The 25,795-nt window shown below is 40.6% G+C and overlaps 1 protein-coding gene across 1 annotated transcript in view; it reads left to right on the top strand.

The window, feature by feature from the left end:
* Nucleotides 1-24,044, top strand: part of MTHFD1L (methylenetetrahydrofolate dehydrogenase (NADP+ dependent) 1 like) — a 153,729-nt gene extending 129,685 nt beyond the window's left edge. Inside the window, exons 27-28 of the mRNA XM_054162707.1 lie at nucleotides 18,285-18,393; nucleotides 22,236-24,044. Coding sequence (XP_054018682.1) covers nucleotides 18,285-18,374 — 90 coding nt within the window. The 3' untranslated portion in view covers nucleotides 18,375-18,393; nucleotides 22,236-24,044. The remainder of the gene's footprint in view (nucleotides 1-18,284; nucleotides 18,394-22,235) is intronic.
* The last annotated feature ends 1,751 nt before the right edge of the window (nucleotides 24,045-25,795 follow it).

Genomic DNA, 25,795 nt, shown 5'->3' with positions numbered 1-25,795 from the left:
ATATCCAAGATACGCATAACTTAGATCAGCAAGCACAGCATTAACTGTTTATTGTCTTTCAAAGAGTGTGAGGACAGCAAGCAAATGGTGATTCGTACACCTGTATTCCAGGCGGTTTAGAGCTGTGCACATACTGCTGCTGCTGAGCCTATAGGGAGTGCCATGAGACAACTGGTTTGGGAAAAGTATGTGTATTTTTCCCTCGGGATGGGCTGAAATGACAGTGAAGGAGACAAAGCTGCTAGTCAAAGGAATTGCTTAGCATAATCAAGAAGCAAATCTTTGGCATCTTGTTTGGGGATAATCCTGACACTGAGAGTTAGGAAGACATCTTCTGGCTTCTTCACAGTTAAGATATTTTCTATGGAACCTCAATTGTCTAATGAAGTTAAAGTAGGAGTTGCTGATGTTTGCTTTAGTAATGTATAGGTGAACTGATTGTGGCTATGAGCTGTGTAGGGTGAAGTTTTACAAAGCTAGGAACTGGAAACTACAAAGCACCCATTATTGTCAAGGGCAGGTGGGTGTTTTGATGTCACAGCACTTTGACAATCTTCTCATTATTGAACTTTTTTATTTCTGAAATGGACTTCTTTATTTCTTAGTTCCTAAAATTGTGGGCCCAGCTCATTTTCTTTCCTTGTGACTCCTGCTATCATTCTCTTTTACAAAATACTTTGCATCATTGATTTGAAGCTTGCAGTATTTTGTAAGGAAGTGGGTTGGTTTTGCTACTGTGTAATCTTTTATTTGTTCAGCAATAATAACACACAGCTTTGTATGTCAAAATGGAAGTTCCAGGAACTGATAAGCTGCACATGGTATTTGTAGCCAGCTCTCATTGTAGTTGCAGATGGATTCTGTGTCATGTCTTTAAGGAGAGTAAGGAGGATGTCACACACTACCCTGGGAGGGGTGCCAAGGTCTTAGACATGAAAGTGGGCAAGCATATGTGACTTCATAAGGAGAACAGGGAAAGGAGTGTGGTCCTGGAAGTCTGTATAGAGACAAACATATTTTGGTTGTTTCAGGAGCCAGCTCAAATTTTGGACTGGCATCTTGTAGTCTAATCACTGATCCAAAACTTTTAAGGCTTTTGAAAATCTGTTTTTAAGGTGATGGTTTCAGAAATTTGTTTAATACTGACCTCCCAATCTGGCAGTGGAACAGTGTTTTATGCTTTATTTCTTACTTAGCTTCCCAGCCCAATGGCTGAGGCTGCAAGCATATGATGTGGAAAAGACAAGTGCAGCCACCACTGTCATCTAACTTGATTTTGAAATGCAGAATTAAAGAAAAACGTTAGATTAGCATCATGATAACTCAGTGTGAGAGACATTCATGTTTTGAAAGGAGATGTCCAGAATCTTTTAGAACACAAACTTCTCCAGCACAGTGTGGGTTTGCTTACTTAACTCTTACCATCAATCAAGTTTTTGGTGCTTTTGAGAAGCATTGAAGGTAGTACTTTTCAAGGCTGTGAAGCAGGAGTGGGAGAAGCCCATCGCACTGTACAGTGTGTGCCATGAAGATCTGTGATGGTGTATCATATGGCACAGTGGGCATGGGAAGCATTACCTATTGTTTCAGAATTAATAGGATGGCCATTAGCAGGGCACTGTGCATGAATGAATACCCTATGGCTCAATAGCACATTCATCTGAATATACAGCTAGCTTTTGCTTCCAAAGATACTGTGGATTGATGACGTGCTTGGCCGCCCTTATATTATGTTGAGCTGTGCTGTGTCAACACAGGACATAGCAAACAAGGAGAGGACAGCAGTCCTGGACTCACATACAGCTAGGGACAGGTCTTCTCTCTGGTTTTAAGGAATCTTAGCTGTGGTACTGAGGAAGCAGCTCTCACACTCTGCCTGCTGAATAGATGCTTCTGCATTCACATCACACTATGACATTCATTTATTTCATGTCTCAGGCATAATAGGCTTTTAGTGGAGGGGTTTTCCACTGTGATTGTTTCCTGAGTTCGTAGATCTTCCTTTGGCAAAGATCTTCCTTTAAAAAGTCTCATCATCAGTTATTAGTTTCGTATGTGAAACACACAGAATTATTGAAAGCTATAAAATTTTTGTTAGCTGTTCTGCTGCACTGTGCTCCAAATGATCTCAGTAGTGCCTCAGTGGGTTTGATCATATAAATTTATTGCTGGTTACCCACAGTGAACCAGCAAGCTGGAACTGTGCAGCTAGATCTCAGATGAACTTACCTGCTTATACCCAAACTGGTTCAGGAGAAAACCAGATGTCAAATAAGTGTTAATTGTTGTAACAATTGCTTTGGTTATCATTGTTTTATCATTTTTTGTAGTTATTACTCTTAGTAAATTTTAGACTATTTTAGTAACGTTTAGTTACAACTTCATTTAACCCTGTTTTTAACCCAGTTCAATCCATATTTTAACCCAAACAGCAGAAATGCTAATACCTAACATTGCTTCATAGTGAAGTGGGAAAAGAATAGCTACTGTGCTAAACGGTGTACTGCTAATGGCACCTGATGAACTAGCAGAACGCATCATAGTATGAATTGAGTTCATGAGTCCTTAGATCCTATAAGATTCTATAATTCAATGATGATGATGATGATAATAATTCTATGATCTGTATTTTCAGGATAAATTCAGTCATTGAAACAAGATGTTGCAAACATTCATAACTAGGTTACATTGTCGAGAATGCGGTAAGAAGCAGCTAGTAAGCGTCCATCGGGATGAAATTCCTTTTGATTGGCAGATAAGTCAGTCATACTTCATACTGTCTGCCTTGCTATCATTAGGATATCTTTAATCCATTCTCTTCCTTTCTTCTCTTCTTCCTCACCCCAATTGGATATGCTGTAATAGAATCAAATGCAAAAGTTGTAGCAGTATACGGTGTGATGTGTTTGAGGATTTTTGCATCTTTGCTCTGAAAATAACACTTTGGACAGCAGGGAAATTATTTCTCTGATGGCATGTTGAGGACTTACTTATTTGAACCCTCTCTTTGTGTCCTCATCCAAAGAGCATGGTCTTTTTTAACCTCCATTTGCAGAATAAGGAGAAGACATTCAGGATTCCACAACTGCATCCATTTTACTTTTCTGCTTTCCTTTTTAGAAAGCAGCAGCTGTTTCACATCCCATCCTTTCTAGCAATCAACCTCAGAGCATCCTTCCTCAGTATTTTGAGAGATGCAGAAGAGACTTACCAGTACTTTGCTGCTTCTTTCTCATTGTTTCATCATGAACTTGTAGTATGTGATCTATGTGGTGTTGCTCCGTGTTGTCAGAGGGCTAATTTAATTAATTTTCCTCAACTGTCCCTTAATTGAATTTTTGAAAGACAGATACAATTATAAACACAATAAAGGAAGAGCATAGGAAGAATGTCTGGCATGGCTATACAAATAGATGTATTACTTAGAATATTCTCCTGCTGGTAAGCAGAACATGTAGCCTGCAAAGGATTATATACAAGAGGAAGAAAGGTACTTACAGTGATACTGAAGCTTATTGAAATGTTCAAAGCCAGTATGAAAGAAAAGAAACAAAAAGCCTCAGAGACACCAAATCACATGAGTCCTTCCTAAGTACCATGGCTAGTCTTCCCTCTCCCAGGCACTCAGTCGAAAAGGAAGTAAAAGTTATCCTAATCCCTGTGCTCTGGCCATCAATTCAGGGTGAAGAATCAGTGAGGCATTGCATATCACGAGCTGGCATCCCTAAGAGATAGTGAATGTCTGCCTTCCACCACTGAGGCTGGACATAATTGCAAGTGCTGTGCAAGCACAAGATGCCCTGGTAGCTGAGCAAGCTGTGACAGCAATCACACTTCCTTATATTTGTAATAAATGTGTTGCTGCAGAAGTCTTACAGGCCTGTAAGAAACAGATTTTTTTTCACCTTCTCAAGGAAGTATCATCAATAAATAATTTCAATGCCTTTTTCCTAATGCTTTACAAAATAGGCACAATAGAAAGAAACTAGGATGGGGAAATTGGTGATTATATGCACAGACACCCACCGCACACGTGTACCTGTGTCATGCTAGAAGAGGGTTCCATTAGCATGTAAGCAGAATGGCTGTGAATATTCTTATTCAGGGATAAAAGTGGTTTTTTTTCTGGGAAGACTACATCTGCTCTGAATGCCAAGTCTCTGTATCTTACAACTGGAAAACATTTGATATTCTTTAAAATGACATTTTCTAAAGGAATAGTAACTTTGTATTTGCTTAGGTTGTTTAGCCCAAATGGAGCATTTCCTTGAAGATGTGTTCCTGATTATGTTTCAGAGATAATAAAAGCCATCATAATCCCAAAGTGTTTTCCTATAGGTCTTTCAACCTGCTTTCCAGTACAGTTAAAAACAGTGGCACACAGGATGAATCCCCAATAACTGCAGTGTAATGCCTGGTGGTTTCATGGGGTACCATTTTCCAGGAATACATTCAGAACATTTTGGCTTTAAGGGTATAAAGGCATCCTCATTTTATGGGGCAACTAAAGGCTTGCATTTTGTTCTCTGGTGTAGTCTCTGTGACTCATTCAGAGCCAAATGCATACTGTGGAGGAAAACTTGACATGGCAGTTTTCTGCTGGCATTCCCCTGGTATTGTCCCAGATGGGAAAGAATTTATGAGGGAGTTAGGTTTGGGGTGTTTTTTATAGGTCTGTATTATAGCTAACTTATCACTGCAGGTACATGGAACACTGTCTGAGGTTTGGAGTCTTTCCATTTTATAAATGCACAAAGTTACTTTAATACTTTTTGACACTTGAGTAAGAAAAATTCTTGCCGGTCCCCAGATTCAAGTAACTGACTGCTCTTTGATTCTTTCCAGACACACTTTTAATATAAATCACAAAGGTAATGAGATTTAGGGTTCTGACAGATATGTGTCTGCGAATAAAAATTGTATTGCTGACCCCTTATCAGCTCCTTGCTGTCTGAGGGATAATGTCTTGGAGGTGTTCAAGGCCAGGTTGGATGAGGCCCTGAGCACCCTTGTCTCGTGTAAGGTGTCCCTGCCCATGGCAGGGGGGTTGGAACTAGATGATCTGTAAGGTCCCTTCCAACCCAAATCATTGTGTGAATCTCTGGTGCCCTGAGTGCAGGGATCTCTGATCTGCTTTGTGAATCAGCAGTTACAGTTTACAGTATTTAATGGTTTGTAGGTAAGCTTTTGTTATTTTCTGTTTTACCAAAGAAAAACAAGAAGTAGTTGTCCAGAAACTGGTTAAAAAGTGACTGAGATACTTGGACCACAAGAGTTGATGGAGAGAGATACCAAAAGCATGTGCCTTGTCTCTTGATCCAAGCCCTGCTGGGTTTGCTGGTTAATTTACCTCATGCAGCTCCTCAATGAACTGAAGTGTGGCCAGACAGGCTGTGCCCCTCTTCGCAGCTGTTTGTGTGCAGGTGCCTATGCTCTGGAAGTTGTAAATCTGTGCTGCCTTGTGGAGAAGCCTGGGTTCCTGCACCCTGCCTGCCAGAGCCCACTCTGAGAAAGGAGCATTGTGAAGTGAAGGGCTGCCTTCTGCTTGCTGTGGTGTTTTAAGGAGTTGTCTCTAGCAGAGAGACCATACCATAAATATCAGAATGAGCGAGGCGAGGGTCAAAATCTGAGAGGAAATGAGTAATGAGAATGTTGCAGAGCATCTCCCAGGTTATTTGGAGTTGTGCCCTGGTGTGTCATTGTTTCCCCTTCTCACTCACTTGTGGTTGGTTGTGGTTTTGGTTTTTTGGGGGTTGTTTTGTTTTGCTTTTCTGTAGTAGTAGCCTTAATGACATTGAAATGGATCTGAGTACAGTACCTGTTAAATGCCAGCTTCCCCTTGTATGGCATTCATCTGTAAATGCAATTAGAACAAACATCTGCTCCTCAAAATTACTTCCTGACCTATGCTGGCTTTTTCAGTGTCTGCCAAGCTTCTCTTCACCGTCCCCAGTAATCACAGCAGATCCACAAAAAGCAAAAACCCTTATTCACATAACATTGCAGTGGCTCCAGCTAGCTTATTGAAACTCAGAAATTGTAGCTGGAGGAGTACTGCCATACTGTTCACAAGAAAGGGAAAATTTTTCAGTTGTGAGGGTTAGCTCATTTGTTAGGCAGATGTAATCCAGGTTACTTCATCATTATAGCCTGGATGCCACAAAAATGGAAATTCTTGTAAAGGATCTTTTTGACTTAATTGGTAAGTAACTAGACAGTAACTTTGAGAGATTGTTGCAGAGACTGCAGTACAGCCACACTTTAATACATAGGCATTGCCTTCTGAAAACAGGATACTGAATTTGATTTTAAACAGCAGCTTGCACACAATATGATGTGTACTGTTTTGTGTAGGCATGCTGACTTAAAACGTGTGCTTGAAGCTGACTGCCGAATCTGAACTGTGCTGTTATCCCTGAATCAATCTGGCAGCAGGGTCATATTGTTTTGCAATCTGACCATTTTGTTTCTGTCTATTTAGCCAAAGCTTCTTGGATGATTCTCAGTTTCTTCACGGAGACACTTTTATGACTTGACATGTTAACGTTTCTAATGTTTGAAACACTGAGAAAGTCAAGAACTTGCAAGTTCCTGTGTTCATATAAAAATTGTGTCTGCTTGAGAATTCTGTAGATTTCTATTTTTACCTCTATTATGTTCCTGAACCTTTTACGTGGAATTTAGAGGCTCTCTGAAGCTGCCTCCATACTGATTGGACACCAGGCATCTAGATTAATACATCCATAAAAAAAAGATACACTTTCTCAGATGATTAAAATGTGGAAGTCATTAACACAGGAAAGCCATTGAGGCCAAGAATTTAACAAGACCTCTAAAGATTACAGCCATCAACAATATCCAGGGTTGTAATTCACGTAAGTAAGTAATTTGGGGAAAGTGCTAAGCATAGGGCTCACGGATTCAACAGTCTTTAGCTATCGGCTCCTGGTGTTGAGCAGAGACTGCTTTGTCAACCTCCATATTTTTTGGTTTTCTGTGTAAAGCATCTGCCACCAGCCACCATCAGAGGCAAAACCACATTTGCTCTGCTGTGGTATGGCACACTCCCTACTTGCCTTCTAGCTGATTTGAAGTGTGTTCCTGCTGTATTAACTGAACACACGACAGCACTTTTCTGCGCACACACAATGCCCTGCTGCTTTGTAGATTTAGAAAGCAAGGTACTAGAAGTTTTTGTTACTAGACTGAACCAAATAAAGAGAAAAGACAATGTTTCACAAACACATGCAGCAAAGCAGATACAGATAATTTTCTCCCTTCCTCTGCCTGTGATGACTTTTTTCACATTCCTATATTTCTCAGTTGTGACCAGGCACATGCTCTGTACTGTTGTGCAAGCTCATGCACAGCTGCATCAAAGCAGCAGGAGCACAAGGGAGAGAGGAGAGGCAGTGGCACACAGGGTAAATAAAACCTTTTTCACATACACCAGAGAGAAACTACATTGTGCTGCTGGCACTGCATGTCAGATTTGCTTTTGTGCCCGAGACCCTTGAATGAGTTGTGATCCAGACTGTAGTGAAGAACATCAGTGTCCCTGTATTTGGCACCAGTAGTAAACATGTGATGTGAGTAGACATGGAAACCAAGGTAATCTGTCCAGAATGGCATCAAGACATGTATGTGAGGAAAAATAAGATCCCTCTGAGTTTTCTTAACTTTCACCAAAAATAATCAGTTTAAAAATAACCTTTTAGTCAGTATCTAAGAGTCTGACAAGGGAGAAATGTAGTGTGGAAGCAAAGATAAAGCAGAGTTTTCCCACAAACAAAGAAGTAATTTTCAAATGATAGTAACTACAGAGATTCCAGCTGCTGGAGGGAATGCTGCTGATGAGACAGCAGCACAATGTGTGGCTGCATCCAAGGGAGAGTGCTCTCGCTCACCAGCAGCCTCTCTTCAAGGAAGATGCCTAGGCAGGTGGGTAGTGAGACAGTACTGGGGCATTGCAGCTCTTCGACCAAAGTCCGTAGGCCGTCACGGGAAGCCTTCATTCATGAGGTCAGCAGGAGGAAAGGAGGCAGGATGTGTTGTGGGCTGTGTTTGTTATGCTTTTGGCTGCAGTGGCGTTGTAAATGGTTTGGTTGCCAAAAATGAAAGTTCATTATAGGCGGGCCTTGTTTTGATTAAGAGGAGCCAGGGGGCTATACCATAAGAGTAAATAAACCTTGTGGCTTTATCTGATACTTTGTTCACTTAGATGTTAGAAAGATCTTATTCTAACTGGTTTTCAATTTCTGTGATCATTTTATTTTAGCCTTAGTTTAGGATTTAATGCACATGTACACAAATAAACTTTCTATGATGGTGAATATTTATACACATTTTTGATGCTTGAGAATAAGTTCCCATAGATTGTTCCTGTACTGGGTGTTTGTCAGAGCACCGCTTTTCTTGTCCTTTCATATGGTTCATTTGGGAAAAATATTGAGTGACACTCACAAAACATCTGTTTAGGTTTGGTTGGTTTGGTTTCAGGCTGAAAAAATAATGTTTCCAAATATGGTTCAGTTTAATGGGACAGTTTAACAACATTTTTGTTGCTCATACAAATATATTGTTGTAATTTGTTATGTTGCAGAAACTGTGGTTAGAAAAGTGACTTACTGCAAGTTCGTGCTCTGCTGCAAAGTATGAGAAACAGAGAAAGTTGTGTTTCATTAAAAATTACCGGTACAAAGGCTCCATTATGTAGTAGAAAAAGCTGTTTCATGCAGCATAACTATTTAACATGTTTATTTTTGAGTTTCAGTTATATGAGACCAAGATGAGAATCAGAATTACTAATTTCATGTTCCATTCTCCTAGCAGAATCTCAGCTTCTTTTGGCAAACCATTTAAACCTGTCTCCTATCTCACTCACCTTCTAAAACTGAGATCTTAGTTCATTGATTTCACAGGTGAACTTAACATATTTTATTCATATATGTGAGTACTTTGAAAATCCTTTTATTTGAAGATAACATTTATTTAAAGATTAGTATTTTATCTTTATTATATTTTGTAAGGATACATGCTTGTGGAGTAAGGATCGTGCTCAGCATCAGATAATAAAACTTTGTCTGGTTTCCTTTGACAATTAAATCCAACTGGTAACTCAGAGTTCTCTCTCACTGAACAGAAATTAGTGGTTTAGTGTCTCCTCAGAGAATCTGTGAAAACTAGTAGTGCCATAAGAAAGTGGCTAGAATTTTTTCCTTTCTTCTTACAACTGTTTGTGCAGTTCAAGTGACTTGCAAAGAAGGTGGCTCTTTGGAAGGCACTACTGTATCACCATTCATTGCCTTTCAGCCTTTTCCCAAACATTTCTATGCTCTCCATTTTCCAGAAGTGTGAGCTGCAGTATAGGTTATTCAAGACTTACTTTTCTTAGCAGCCTTTTGGAGAGCTCTTAAAATAGTGGTTCAATAGATAATAGGATGAAGATTGCCGATCAAAGGGAACCACAGTACATTCTGATATGATTTTAAAGGACACACGCTATTGAACTATGCATGCTGCTAGGGGGCTGGGACCAAGGATATCTGATTTACACAGTTCATTTAACAATCTCATGTCCTTGTAAGCTTACAAATAGAAAGGAAAAGTTTTTTAGTGCTTCAGTACAGCTGAAGATAACCTTCCAAGAAAGTAATTTCCCTCTTCTTCAAGAGATCAGGAGAAATTCTGTGTGGTTAGAAAGCAGCTGCTTCTAGAATTGTAATGTGAAGTGCTTGTTTGTAATTGTCTGTTTTCTATTAGAAAATAATGTGTGCTAAGGGCTACAAAGAGCAAATCCATTCAGATTTTCTCATTGCTGATGCCCGCCACAACTGATCATTCTTTGGAAACAAGCCCCCTGGCTCTTCTTTCCAACATGTCCCATGATAGCTACAGCCCAGAAAGTTGAGCTGTACCTGTGAAGTGTACATCCCAGGTTTTAATGCTTCCCAGTACTGAAAACTAGAGCATATCTATTTAGATGGGATCAGCAAAGTATAGTCACCTCCTCTTCCGCTTTTTCCAGCTCCTGTTGCTTCAGGTCGTCTCCAAAATTCTCATACTCTTGGTATGATGAAGGTCGCTACTGGCACTTAGTTTAAATCAAGTAATGAAACCAATCCAGTTGGTGATGCAGCATTTCAAGTTTCTTTAGAAGCAGTTCTTCCCATACAGGTATATATACATATATATACACATACACATCATCTTTGCCTGAGCTGCTGGCACAGCTGGGATGACTTCTCATCGGAAGACCCAAACACTGGATAAAGCAGGAGAATTATGTATCCACAAAGATCAGAAACTTCAGATATTCCTGTTGCTGAAACAGCCCAAGAGGAACACCTTTATTCTCTGGATTTAGGCCCTCAGAGGTGTTTTTCCACCCCTGTCTGATATATTGGATACTCATCAAGAAAGGGAACAGTAGTGGGAGCATCTGACATCAGGAGTGGGCTGGAGGGAAGGATTTCTTCTGGCTGAGGAAGTGATTTTGTAGAAGAGGCAGCAAACAGGAATCTTCTGTCAAGAGTTCTGTCAAAAGCCCCAGAGAGAAAGGAAAATCAGGATATAGGCTTTGGCCAAGGGAGCAATTATGCCTGGAAATGGCTTTGTGTGGGCTGGGGTGGAGGGAAGTGTTTTGGAACAAGTCACCAAGTCACCTGGAATTTGTAGCCCTGCTTTTTCTCTCCTTTATCTCTTCGATGGCTGTTTGTTTCAAGGCTGATTGTTGGGGTGTCTTGGTTTGGGGTTGAGGCTGTTGTGTTTTGGTTTGAGGGGTGTTTTGTTTGGGGGGGGTGGTTAGTGGGTTTTATTTGGGTTTTGTAGCTTTCATTTTTTATAGTATTTTATTGGTTTACCTATCTAAGGCAAAACAGCTCTGAATAACTTGTGAAACATGCTGTGCTGTGGATGACATCAAAAAAAATAGTCCCCTGAACTAACACCATCTCCTGTGCCACCTCAGATAGATGTGTTTTGTGAGTAAAACTCAAGATATTGATCCCATTGTGCTGTTGTTAGGGTAACCATTTTCTTCTGCTAGAAATACGGTTTTATAAATGCTGTGCTGAAAATGAAAACAACTCTGCTGATAGGAGCTGCAGTCACATACTTCAGTCACAAATGGTTTTATTTACTTGGGGAAATTGCACTTTACAGCTATGCCTAAATTTTATTTAATAACTAGTAAAATGCTGGTTCTGGGGAGGTGTTCAAGAGGGGGTTGGAGGTGGCACTTGGTGCCATGGTTTAGTAGTCATGAGGTCTTGGGTGACAGGCTGGACTTGATGATCTTTGAGGTCTTTTCCAACCTTATTGATTCTATGATTCAGTGTTTCAGGACATCACTGACAGCAACAGTTGAGTTCCAGTGATACTATAGTGACTTGTTCCTCCAGTACTTGGCCAACCAAGCACTGAGTGATTCCTCTTTTCCCCTGCTTCCTATGGGATATGCACCCACAGGTGTCTCCAAAAGCTGTACTAAATAGATGTGGAATGTTGTGTGAGGTTGTGGGTTTGGTTTTTTCCCTTCCTTATGGTGCCCAGGAGATCTCTTTCAGATTCAGACTATTTCCACTCAATCTAAGTAAATTGTAAGGTTCTTGTTCTCCTGACTTTTTCCTCACTTGAGCACCGGACAGCAAGGTCAATGAGGATGGTATAATCAATATTCAATACTTTTATAACTTCATCCAGATGCTGATACCAGAAGGACAACATTCATGAATTTTGTTGTTGTAAATCCTTTCACAAAATCGAATGTTTGCCAGGACTGTGGAAACACTAAAGTAAGGGACAATTAGAAAAAATAATTGATACCAGATGGACTTCTGCACCTGATATCAGTTAGCATGCCAGGAAAAGAACCATTCATTGCAAGCAATACCATAGCATATGTTAGGGTAGAATCAGCATCTTTTCAAACATTAGAATCATAGAATTGTTTTGGTTGGAAGAGAAGTCCAGCCATTAATCTAGCACTGCCATGTCATTTCTAAACCATGTCCCGAAGCAAGCACATATATATGTCTTTTAAATGCCTATAGGGATGGTGACTCCACCACTCCCTGCGCAGCCTGTTCCAATGCTTGGCAACCCTTTTGGTCAATGATTTTTTCCTTACATCAACTCTAAACCTTCATCAGTGCAACTGATGAGGTTCACCGAGGCCCTGCACAGCATGGTCTAGTTGGGGATGTCCCTGCTGACTGCAGGGAGGTCAGACTAGATGACCTTTGAAGGTCTCTTCCAGTCTGGACCATTCTGTGATTCTAACTTGAGCCATTTGTTCTTGCCCTATCACTTGCTATGTGTAAGAGACTGACCACCATCGTGCTACAGTTTCCTTTCAGGTAGTTGTAGAAAGAGATAAAGGCTTTTCTGAGCCTCCTTTTCTCTAGAGTAAGCAACCCCATTTCCCTCAGGTGCTCCTTGTATGACTTACGCACTAGATCCTTCAGTATTTTTGTTGCCCTTGTTTGGACATGATCCAGCACCTCAGTGTCCTGTAGTGAGAGGCCCAAAACTGAACACAGTATTTGAGGTGTGGCCTCACTAATGCCAAGTATAGGATGACAGTCACTTCTCCAGTCCTGCTGGCCACTCTGCTTCTGACACAGGCCAGGAGTCTGTTGGCCTGCTTGGCCACCTGGGCACACTGCTGGCTCATACTCAGCCAACTGTTGACCACACAGTTGATCCAAGTTTAGGTTTAAAATGGAAAAGTACAGGGACCTTAAGGCACAGTAATAAGATCTGCACTCACTTCTCCCAACAGTGCGGTGAGGTGACTGTTAATCTCTCTCTCCTAGTCTATGGTGCCAGCTTCTAGTGCATGGCCAGCACCACAGGTGCTAGTGGGAGTAATTTGACACCGGAGACAGGGAGTGCCTAAAGGCAGGCAAGGTTGGAGCCTGGAGGGATTTCTTCAGAAGTAAGGAGGAAAGCTCTTTCTTTCAGCTTCACACATGTTGGGACTGACAGATGCACTGCAGGGGGGCAAATTTCTGATAGTGGAGAGCTGTCTTTCAGAGCTCTAACTCACTAGGAAACGTTATTAAAACCCTTCATGCTGTGCCTCAGGATTCCAACAAATTCTGGCATGTTGAACATAACGCATGCAGGTTTATAGCACTATTTATAAATCTCTTGAGCTTCCTCTTGTATTGTTTCTTGCTGAGGGAGTGTGGGATGTGCAATTCATCCTATCAGATTTTATTGGGGAGTTATCCGCAGTCATATGTATGCTAGATTCTCTTGAGAAACAACATCTGTTTTCTGCAGCATGTCAACTTTGAAATGGTTATGGCTTGCCTTAACTTGTTCAATTAACAAAAGGAGACAATTAGATAATGTGAATTGTTGGCACTTCTTGTCGAATGCAACTTAACTCCATAAGTCACAGAACAGGGAGGTTTCCTCAGTAAACTGCTGATTTTTGGTGTCTTCTAGTTGTCTGTTTTCCCTGATTCATGTAAATACAAATTCCTCTAGTTTTCTTTCTGTCTTTAGAAACCATGCTGTGCCTATAAAACAGACACATCATGTCTTATAAGTGAAAAAGACACTAAACAGGAGTTGGAAGTAGTCCTCAGGACTGTCTGTTTTGCTGATCACACTGTTGTGCTAACCTGGTTCAGGTGATGCCAGGTCCTATTAGTTTTTTTCGTATCAAAAAATGGGGAGGGGAAGGAGAGGTTGTTACAGGAAAGTATGGATACATCCATGAAGTAAAAGGCAAGATAGGCAATTGTATGATAAAGAAGAAAGCTAAGCATTAGAGTTCTCTGTGGGACCATAACAAACCTGACTAGCAGTCTTACTGCACAACTGTTACACAGACGTTACAGCCAACACGTAACTGTAATTTAAATGAAACTCCAGGGAAGTTCAACTTAGTCACTCTTCCAGTGACAGCAGATGTATTCTTGGAGAGGGTGTGGAACAGAATTTTCTTAGAGCTAGGCATCCTTCTTTTGAAAGGAAGCTAGCTCCTTATGTGTTTGTTGGGTCTCCTTTTGTTTACTCACATAAATAAACTTCTGGAAGATCATAAATGCATAGCTTAAATAACAGTAGCCTTCAGGCTTTAAGTAAAACTGTGTTTTATCCAACACCAGTCGTGCATTTTCAGGACCATAAATGATCCTTAGGACAGCTAACTGTAAGACTTGCTGCTTTTGCCTTCAGAACATGGAATGCTCTGGTAATAAATAGGCATTGTATTTTTCACATCATTCTTCTGCACTTGATTTGCCCTCGTAGACATATAGAAAGTTGCACAGTTCATGAAGAAAATGACTGATTCCAGTGAGTTCCTACAAAACTACTTCCTGTTAGTTCCTCAAAGTGTATTTTGGGCAGCAGCTGGGTGAACTCTTCATAAACTTTTTCTTTTTCTTTATTTTTTTTCCCCTGCATAAAACATACAAATGAATTGCATTAACCCTTAAGGTGCAAAGATTATGACATCTCTTCCTTCTCCCAGTGTGATAGTAATAGCTTTGGTCAAATTAAATACTGATTATTCCAGCTACCTAAACTCAGTTTATGGTCTTAAGTGAATAATGTGTTGTCACTGATTTCATCTTACCCTGCTCTTTTCTTAGATCCACATTGTGTGATGTTGTGTAGCTATAGGTCTATAACCTAAATGTGATTAGAAGAGAGTGAAGGATTGTGCTGATCTCCGTGCAGTATGTACAGGATGAATGTTGTATGAAATGCTTAGAAAGCTGCTGTATGACTGTAAATTTATGTAGGCTCTGTACATATACCTTGTCTACTACTGTTGCTCATTCTCCTTCTTTTCAAGTTTTAGAGATGAAGTCATTTTAGGAAGTAGTTAGAAAGTTTTGCAGAGGTGGGAGGTGGTTGGCCCGCTGCTGTGCAGGTATGGTAGGTGCTGCAGCACAGGGACAGGTTAGCATTTCCTGCTCTTTGCACGAAAGTCTAGGCTCCGTTGCTTAGCGCAGGGAGAGGGATGCTTCTGGGTCGTGTCTGCTGGGTTTAAGGTCAGACAGTGAACTCTTTAATGCCTTCATTCAGCATTGTGGAAAACAGAGAGAGGAAAGAGAATCATTCTGAGCCCGCAGCCATGTGGAAAGCCTGTCTGCTGAAGCCTTGGTTCAGCCTTGCAGCCAACTGAGCCCTCTTTTCTCTCCTGCCTTTTTGACTACAAGGAAGAAATGGAGGGCTAGAGTGGGAATAATTGGTAGTAATCTCTTCAGCCAACCAGCCACCTCCTCTTATTGACCTTGAAGTAATGAAAAAGAGAGAGATTCAGCTGCACATTACCTCTCTGTCCAAATTCTGAGAGCTGAGAGAAATGATTGTAAATCTGCGTGGCTTTGCCTGTTTGGAAGTCTGGGCCACAGGGAAAATGAGAGGATGTGTTTTATTTTAACTCTCTACTTCTCATAAATATTCATCCCAAAGTGTTTCTTCTGTGGCTTGCTGGTTGTTTTTTTTTTTCCTTGTACTTCATTTTATGCAGCAGTAATTTTAATTCAAATGAACTTGTTCCCTTTTGTTGACTTACAACTTTCAATATGAGAACAGTTGTAGTCCCTGAATTGGCAATAAACTGGTTTGACATTCACATTCTATGATGTTACATGTTTACAATAGTTCGTACAGTGAAGTTACACTAGTGTAGAACTAGGCCTATCAAGAAAATCAAATCCCCAAAACACACATGTGGGATTTTTACTTTTTTTACATTTATTTTTATAAGTAGAAGAAAAACCTTCCCTAAACTGATTCTTGTTTTTATTATACAGAGAAGATTAGGACAGGCCAAGCCTGTAGATATATTCCCCCCTGCAGAAAAGAAAGAAAAAAAGAACCTGGAATTAGGGAGTTTACTTTTGGATGTAAAACTGCCATACACAGAGTAACCAGAAAGTTGTCTTTGGCAGTTTTGTTCATTCTCCTCCCAGTGATATGTAATTCTTTAAGGCAGTTTCTTGTCAAGCATTAACTCAGAAACTGGGGTGGATCTGAGACAGAAACTAATTCAGTAACCCTAGTGATGTAGTAGTCCAACTCATGCAGCCAATGGATAAAGACAAGGTGGGTTAGTACTTTTTCTAAGGTGCCAAAGCAATGTCAGCCAATAAAATGATGTCATGCAATCAGTGGCAGGGTTCAGTCAATGCAAACTGATAGTTTTGTCTTTCAATCCTACTGCAGGCAATAACATTGATCAGGAAGGACTGTGTTTAAAAACAGGAAAAAATGTACTGAGTCCACCAGAAGAGCTTGTTAGGTTGGGTTTTTTTCTCAGAGGTGCATCTCAAGTGAGATGATGGCTACACTTACAGTGAGCTCCCCAAGCTCCTTTCCCCCTTCCCAACATGGATTAACCTCTGAAATGGCTCAGAGTTCTCCGGAGTAAATGGGATTGTGATGGAGTGATCTTGCAGTTTGCTTGTATTCCCCGATGGAATCCTTACATGAGCATTTGGAGCAAAGCTGCAGCATAAGGGAGATCTACTTCCATCACTGACTATGCAGCAGAGCAAGCTGACATAAATACAGCCTACTGCAGCCTGAAGGGCACCTGTAAATCTGTCTCTCTGGAGGAGCTAGGGCGGTGGTCATGTATTTCTCCTCTTTTGAGGCCAATTAGCCTGTCAGAGCTTGCCTTTGGCCAGAGAAAACACCATAGCTCAGTTATGATTTTTGGAGACTAAGGGAGGATGGAGGGAGGAAGCCGCCTGTGTACTTTGCTGGATGGTGATGACTGGGCACAGCATGCTTGGGCTGGTCCTCTGCAAACAGGGACCTGGTGGTGATCTGATCATGCAGTAAGCAGGTTTAATTCATCAGCCAACCAGTCCTGGCCACAAGAACATATGTTTTCATCTGTCAAGTGTGTTGAATGAGACTGGTTGGAGTAAGATGAGTGCCAGAGCTAGATCCAAGGGGGAATCCTCTCACAGGCTCCCAAGGCAAACCGCCCCCCTTTCAACAACAGGTTTCAGCTCCCATCATGAAAGCATATCCTAATTTGACCCATTCTATAGGTTATTGTATGTGGAGTGTTTCTGGTACTCAAGACAGTGTGAACTTTTTTCTACACAGGCATGTTTCAAGGCTACCTTTTGGGGTCAGATTAACTACCACCTTTCATGAGCTCTGGCTGACTTGCCCCAGATAAAATTTTATCACTCAAAATCTAGCATCCATTCAATAAATTTCAATGCTTAAAGGCTTTTAGCTAACAAACAGGTGAGCTACATTGAACTTCAGGCTTGTTTCCAGAGACACTGAGATCATTCTTTCATCTCTTTGGGTATTAATATAGGGCTTGAGAGAGTAGGACCATCCTCCAACTCTGAAATTAAGATATCAGAAAAGTTTATGGAGTCTGTAAACCCAAATGCTATTTTTGGAGTGCCTTGAAGTAGTGGAACTGTAGTGAGATATTCAGGGCTTCTAAGTAGTTCAGGGTGATCCAAAGTGGTCCTTCCTGAAAACTGCACCACAGTCAAAGCCTTTACATCATGCCCATGCTTACACTGGGGACAAGCAAGCCCCTCGTGGCTCAAGTGCTGGTAATATAAGTAATAATATTATAAGTAGGTAAGCAGGGCAGTAATTAACTCTGTAATTTAAGTCCATGAAGCTATTTACATATTTTAAAGTGTGCAAATTCTGGTGTCTTATGCTAGCTCAGGAGCTTAATTCTGCATAGTCTGGTATAATTGGGTTACTTCAGCTTCATATCTCATCCTGCTAATTCTGACTACTAAATTAGGATTCAGCAGTAATCCGTGTGTGTTTAGTTGAACTATTTAAATGTGAAAGTGTTGTGATTAATTCTTCTCCTGTATGCAGGTTTACTATGAGAGAGGTCCAAGTTCAACACATTCATATGACCAGATGAATTTGGGCAGTTGTGTCCTAGCCTTTTGCTGTATCATTTTCCCCAGTAGATATAAATGGATAAATGTTCTGGTTAAATATTTTGAGGAACAAATAAACTCAAAGTGTCTTCATTTTGTTACAGAGTTCTTACTTTGTTTGCTGTGCTACTCTTTCTTTTGTGGCTTTTATTTTCTCTTTCCTGCCTTTAAGAAGTGTATGTTTAAGCATGAATCAAAAATTGTACCAAGCTTGACTTCTTCCAACAAAAAATTTAATGGAGATCACTTCTGCAGCTGAATCCACGATGAAGCTTTTAGCCTTTCCCTTAGTCTAAGGTTTACATGGGTGGAGTGATTATCTGGTCATAGGTGCAAGAGTGTAACGTCATTTTGTTGTTCCCACAGATGAGCACCATGCCAGGACTGCCCACGAGGCCATGCTTCTACGACATTGACCTCGACCCTGTCACAGAGCAAGTGAAAGGATTGTTTTGAGTGTGACATCCAAATTCAGGTCAGTCAACAGCCTTTATTTTCCTGTTCCAGCTTGGAGGAGGATGTTTGTCTCTAGTATGTACAAAAAAAGGATGTCAGGAGTTTATCTAGGCCCTAGTTTCATGGAGGACCTCACACTTTTCAAGGGGGTTTGGAAGAATATTTCATAATTTGCAGTTTATCACATGGGTTTCTTGTTTGTTGAATGGTGGTCAGCACTTTCTACGCTGATGCTGCACGTTGATGGTGCCTTTCGAATTTCCTGACCCTTAGTTAAGCATGAGGAGGAGCTGGCTCTGCAATTGTACTGCTTTTGGCTATGGAAAAAGTTAATCTGAAGAACTCATGTCACATTACTTGCCTTAAAAGAAATACTCTAGCTCATCTTTGATACTGCTCTCATGATATCAGGAGAGCTATTTCTCAGATTGTTCATGAGCTTTGCTTGTTTTTTTCTTACTTGGTGCTTGTTGTTTGGGTGTTTTTCCTGATTGCTGTTGTCTCTTCCAAATGGAATAAGCATTCCAGGAACTCAAGACTGTCCTCTCATCCTGTTTGTTTTTCAGGCTGGGTTCTCTCCTTTTCCTCCAAGATTGCAATTCCCTCACCACCTCCTCCTCTTCTCTACACACTTAATCTTGCTTTATTTTGATGTAGTACATGTTTCTTAGTTAAAAAAAATAAAATCCTGTGCTACTCCATATTAATCTTGTAATATCATAAGGTGAGTAAGAGAGGCTGTAACCCTGACTGAAACAAACAATGAGCTTCTGTGTTCGCACTCTTCTCTCATTACTGAAGATTCTCCCTTCCCCCAATAAATTAGTCTGGAGTGTAAAACAGTTACACTGAACAACAGTATTACTATGAACTAGTAAGCCTAGGATGGGATGCCAAGTCAGCCACAGCTTTCAGATGAACGTACGCAGGTGCTCCAGTCCTGCTTTAGCAATCCTTTCTTATGCTGATTTGAAGGAACCTGCTTTCATTTTCTGTTTCTGTGTTTGGATGGATAGTTTGAAAGAGGAAAGAAGTTTGCACAACCCAGTGAGATTACCCTTATTAACTGTTCAGTGCTCATACTTAAATGTCACAGCATTCACATAACATCTGGTGAGAGCAGATTCTGATATTTTGTATGTACCCATCAAGACAAGTAAAAACAGCTTGAAAGTGAACCAGCATGCATAGGTAATTACCAACTCAAATGCAGAGCATCACTGTTCTGGTGCTGGGTAGTATTATACATGCCACTTCTTGGCATGCGTCCCATTTTAGTTACTGATAAGCATGATATGTCTGATGGCTTCATGCATACATATTGATCCATCATGTGGCAGTCCTATAATTACTTCCGAGTCATTTGAAATGATTGTAGAATCCTAATGTAAAATCTATATGCAGATTCACGTGGTCTGCTTAATTGGGTGTTGATTGCATAGTCTTATATAAACCCATCCAAAGCATGGACTGGTGAGTTTTGAAGAACAGTAATTAAGCAGATTAAATACTCCATTCCAGCTGTGAAATTACATTTGAAGTTGTACATAAATATATATACATATAAAAAATATATATAAAAGCCCTCAAACTTGGCTTTTATTCAGTGATGGTGTTTTCTCAGGTGTAAAAAGAAATGCTAGTAAAGTTACAAAAACATAATAGGTAGAAAATAGTGTATGTATCCAACTGTTAATAAATTATTTACATTTTATTATGAACATATTGCTGGCATCAGACAGATGAATGATTCAGTAAGTCTAAGCCTTTCAAGGGAAAAATACAGCTTGATCATATGTATTTTTCATCACTATAGGCACAAATCTGCATTCCTACCTCTAGCAATCTAAATAAATGCCTTGGGAAGATAGTCATGGCCCGTGAGCACCATACAAAGCAGTCAGGGTTCACCAGCTCTAAAAATTCATCCAGTTCATGTGCTAGATTTGTACATTCCTTGTTTTGGATAGAGAAAGAAACAATATTCCCATATAATCTTTACTGCTAACTTTCTGTAGGGAAGTTTAGTATTATCCTTTGCCTTCACACAGTCACTGAAGTGAGCCTACACGGTAGTCAGTACTACACTGGGAGGTATTTGTGGGTTTGTTTCTGTGACAGCAGATCGAGGAATTATGGTGGGGGTTTTCTGCTTACTTTAAATTCTTTTCTTAGGGCTTTAGTACAAAATTTCTAGTAACAAGATATTGTGCCAACTCATTAGGACTGATTCAAGTCCTTTAAGATGTGATAACTGAAAATTATTTAGAGATCTGTGGAAGAGCTGCAGATGTTTCATTATAAACATGCATGCAGAACTGGGAACAGTTGTTTCCCTGTGCAGTTTGTATCATCTTTTGCAATGCACAGCTTCATGAGACTTGTGAAAGAGATACAGGCAAAAGTTACTGCTGCTAGGGGTCCTGTGTGGGGCTCTTACGGAGCTGAAACATTGTCTGTCCTTAGCCCTGCTAATTTTTCTCCACCAAATACCTTCTCACAAAATGTCAGCTTTTTTTTTTCTGTAGAAAAATAGCTGATACATAGCACACACAATGTTACAGGCTCCCTGTAGGAGCAATGTGCTTTATTAAAAGCTGAAAAGAGATCTGGCTGGTTCTTCATCGCTGGCCACTACCCTGTCTAAATTACACTGCCCACTAAGAAAGTTGAAATTGCTTCCTTAGGAGCTATCTGCAGTTAGAGTCAGTTGGAATAAGAATTATTTACATGGAGACAAGCCTGCCACTAAGAAGATTTTTTAAAACTTATTATTATTTGCATAGCAAGGGGAATTTATGAACCTGCCACACTCTGCAAAAGTCTGTTAAGGACCCCTGTGAGTTCTAACAGTCTCTAACTTAATCAGATGCAACAGATGTCTGCTCTCTCTGTGCCCAGTTTGGCTTTGGATACCTGGGTTGATGGGAGGAGGGCTGGTTTCCCTTGCTGGTTGTGACTCAGTAAAGCCATGGCTGTCCACAGTTGCAGAGCTACGCTTGCACTTGTCTCCTCTTCAAAACTGGCAGAGCTTCAGAACAATCGTAGCACGCAGCACCAGTATGTTACTATCCTGAGAGCTTTTCTGAATGCAAGAGGAATCCCAGAGTTCTGTGACTGTGTTCACAGTCATAAAGACACCCATGAGGGGAGAACAAGAGGCAATGGGTGGAAGTTGAGGCATAAGAAGGTCCATGAAAAGATGAGGAAAAGTTTTTTCACTGAGGGTGACAGAACACTGGAACAGGCTGCCCAGGGACATTGTGGAGTCTCCTTCTCTGGAGATACTCAAAACCCACCTGGATGAGTTCCTGTGTGATCTGGTGTAGGTGATCCTTCTCTGTCAGGGAGGTTGGACTAAATGATCTTTTGAGGTCCCTTCCAGCCCCTGATGTTCTGTGGTTCTGTGAGAACACCAAAACTGATGCCCTAAAATTGCAAACTAATTGTTAGATGTTTTCCTCTTCATTCATTTGTATATGGATAAAAGGCATTAGAAAACTTCTCCTTTGCGTACACAAAACTGATCCTACAAGACAAAAAACTAATTTCTTTTAGTCTCATTCCACAGTATTCAGTTTCAGCCAGCAGCAATTGCTACAATAATGTGCAGTCTGAAGTTTGTATCATCCTGGAGTAGGAGTAGAGATTTTTGTTTCTCACCCAGTGGGGGTTACATAGATAATGGATGGGTGGCGCATGTGGCATAACTAAACATTTTTGTTTACTATGCTTAAAGCAAAAATATTCATTCTCACTAACACACTTTTAGGCTGTGACACTGTTTTGTTGGTTTTTTTATTTAAAGAAAGCAAAGCTGTCTTGTTTCAACATATAAATTTTTTCTCTTTCTCATTTCAGAAGCCTGGAAGTTAAGAAGTGCAACTTTCCTGTTTCCTGCGAGCAGGAGACAAAAATGAATCTGAAATATTCCTGTTATGTGTCTCTGGAAGAATGTCAAGACAGGCCAAAGAGCAAAAGTTTACTCTTTCTTCAAACTAGTTTTTATGATGAAATGTAGCTGTAAGGGTTTGGGTTTGTTTTGGTTTGGCTTTTTTAAGGGAAAAAAAAGGCAAGCTCAAGTTTTTCTCACTGTAGCGCAGGAAGCTCTTTTCTAGGGCTTACGCTTGTTTGTGGATGAAACATCGAAAAAGGGAGACATTTTTCACCTTAGATTTTTCTTCTTTTCTCAGAGGAGTTTACAGAAGAATTTCTCCGATCTGGGCCATCTAAAACTTGCGTAAACATGATTATGCTGTGTGATCAAGCCTGTTTCTCTCTGAAAAAGACACTTTTGTTCCTGGCTTTCAGGAGCTGAAACTACACAGATTAACTGCGCATTTTTTAGTTATCATCAAGCGTTGCTCTGGATGCATTTGGGCAACAGCCAAGCTTCAAGCAAGGAAGATATTAAGCAGAGAAAGCAAAAAGCCTGTATTTTGTGAAAGGTTTTTGATAAATAATTTGTTTCCTTGTTGGGCACAGATCTTTTGAAACATTTAAGCCATAGCTGTCTGATACCCACAGGTCACTGTTTATCCAAAGTTGTCACAGGCTGTCCTGCTGATTATGTGCATGTTGTGGTGAAGCTGGTTTTTCAGAGGGTACTGCTGCTTCTGAAGCTCTGTTTTGCTCCTGTTCATGCCTAATGAAGCCTCCTGCTGTGCTGGCTCCTGACCTAGAGTTTTTCTTATCCTGTCCCTGGCAGTACACAGCACCCAGTAACAACAGAGGAAAGTCCATCAAGTAAGGACACAACAGGGCCAAGCTTTGTTCTGCTTCGTTTTGTAGGTTTTTAACACCATAGTGGAGCGTGGTTTTTATTTGAAGGGGAGATTCAAGCAAGCTAAATCCTAAACCATGTGCTTTAACTTACCTCACTAAGTTACCTTGTCCTGCTTTACCTAAATCTGCAGCAAAACAAGCCTGAGGTACCGGATACTGCATTTAGCTTTCCAAGCTGCTGCTCCTCAGGAAACTCTCACTGACTGACCGTTGGTTCCTTCAATAACAAAAACTGTAACAGAACAATGGGTTGAATCAAGACAATGGGCCATTGTGGGGGTTTAGGTAAAAAGCAGTGAAATAATTATGAGAGAGTTTATTTTCCTGGTGACGTCTTCCATCCTGTCGATTTACTCCACTTACGCAGATCTGTATATTCTGGGCTTCTGCAGTGTAGTTTTGGTTCCCTTCTGTGCAGCCACATTTGGAGACTTAATTATCTGAGGAGTTGTGTTGTAACTGAGGGGTTTGTTTTGGTTTTTGAAATCATGCTTTGTTATTTATAAACTCAAAACTATAATTATAGACAGAAGAGCAAGCTGGGGACAATTAAAATAATTATCTGTGCCGTCCCTGGAGTAGCACAGAAATGTCTGTTGACTCCATTTCAGAACTGTTCTATTCATAGCATGGTTCCCCCAGCACTGTGGGGATTGCTGTGAAGATTTAAACATTAAAAAAAAATAATAAAGCTCTTTGATATTTTAGCCTGATAAGAAGATAGAGGTCATAACAGCCTATACTGTGGCTGTTTTAATTACACTGGGGCAGGACAAACTTGAGCAGTAGGAAGTTAGATTCAAGTGTGGCTCTCGCAGCTGCTGGGGAGAAATATTTCTGGTATTTTGTGTTACATTGTGCCTCAAAATACAACCATGCTATAACAACAGTTTAGAAGATTTCTCATAGAAGATTTTACCACAACATGAGAAGAAACTTCTTTATAGTGAGGGTGATGGAGCACTGGAACAGGCTGCCCAGGAACGTTGTGGCGTCTCCTACTCTGGAGACTTTCAAAACCCACCTGGATGCATTCCTGTGCAGACTACCCTAAGTGATCCTGCTTTGGCAGGGTTGTTAGACCCAATGATCTCTTGAGGTCCCTGCCAGCCTCTAATGTACTGTGATACTGTGATTTAGTTTTGCACATACTGAGCTCTATCTAGTTGAGAAACCGGCAGACTTTTGGAAGAACATAAATGCGGTTTCCAACCATAGTTTTCCTAGTAGCATCCTTACAAGCGCCATAAATAAGGTTTTTCCTCCATCTTGTCTAGAAAAAAATCAAAAACGATCTGTGCCAAACAAGGCAACAAACTGTGCCTTTCAAGGAGTCATTGGGGCTCCTACACAGGTGTGTTAGACCTGTCTCTGGGCTGTGTGGAGTACTCAGCATGGCACTAGCTGGCTGCCTGTGAAGCTTTCATATGGATATGGATAACTTTTAAAGCATCAGGCTTTAAAAGTAATTTCAACCTGCTGCTTGGTACCCACTTGTCTTCTGTGTAGTCTCCATATTGTCCCTTCAGGCCACTCCCCTGGGACTGTTTATACGACCCATCAGTCTCTCCAAAACAACGTTGCAGCTCAGTTAGTTGAGAGCTGACAAACATCTTGTCATTCTTCCATTGCCACATGCACAGGATTTGTCGCATTGTTCTGATTGATAGCTTCAACAATTCAAGGACAGCTGGGATTGCACTTTATTCTTCTGCCCCACCCCTAGTTAGCTATCTGCAAAATCTCTTGAAATTTTAGATTTTTAGCCTTTTTTTAGACTTTTGTAGAAGATTTGTTAAAAATAATACACACTGGTGTGCAGATGTTCTCAATGTCCAAAGGGATTGAGCCATCAGCTGAGCTGCAGGAACTGCCACAGTTCATTCCTTGGGGGCAGCCTATCTGAGGCTTTCATCAACAGAGTTTTTTAAAAAGAACTTTTTTTATGATAAATGTCACTGGTAGGTGTATCACTGCTTGTTACATGGATGTGATTGCAGGGATGAGACTCCTGCCATTGCACCTGCTAGCCTCTGACATGGCAGAACCACAGCTACAGAAGGCAGCTTGCTGTGCTTATCCCTGCATTTGCTAAAGTGTGTTAAGAACTGCAGCGTTGTTAATGATCAGGCAATCTGCTTTTTGTAGTGACTGAACGTTTTGTTATTACTACTGCTGAATTACTTCTGTAATGACAGTTAAATACTTCAGACTACACACAACAGTTTTTCATTTGTACTTCAAAATTCAGAATCCTAGAATTTCAATGGCTTGAACATGAAAATCAAGTGTATGCATGTGCACAAGTGGTACCCATTTCAAGTCTGAACTGATTAATAAAGGACATCCAGTATTTCATATTGGTCTCTTTCTATTTACTGTCACATAACTTTTTAGACCCTTTTTTTATTCCTTATAGCCGACTTAATCTTGCCATGCTGCTGTCTCCAGCTAAACAAAACTACACCAAGCAAGGAGGTGAGCTCAGCTGCTTCCTGGTCAAGTGCCAGATGCGAGCAAATCTTGGGGCTCTTTCATGTGTCTTGGGAAGCCAGGAACATGTTTAGTCCTGGCTGTTGCCACAAAGGACCATGCACCAGAGCGTTGTCCACAGAATCTCCTCTACCAATACAGTC

The sequence above is a fragment of the Dryobates pubescens genome, chromosome 6, assembly GCF_014839835.1.
Source record: "Dryobates pubescens isolate bDryPub1 chromosome 6, bDryPub1.pri, whole genome shotgun sequence".
Lineage (NCBI taxonomy): Eukaryota > Metazoa > Chordata > Aves > Piciformes > Picidae > Dryobates > Dryobates pubescens.
This window is presented reverse-complemented; position numbering and strand designations above follow the sequence as displayed.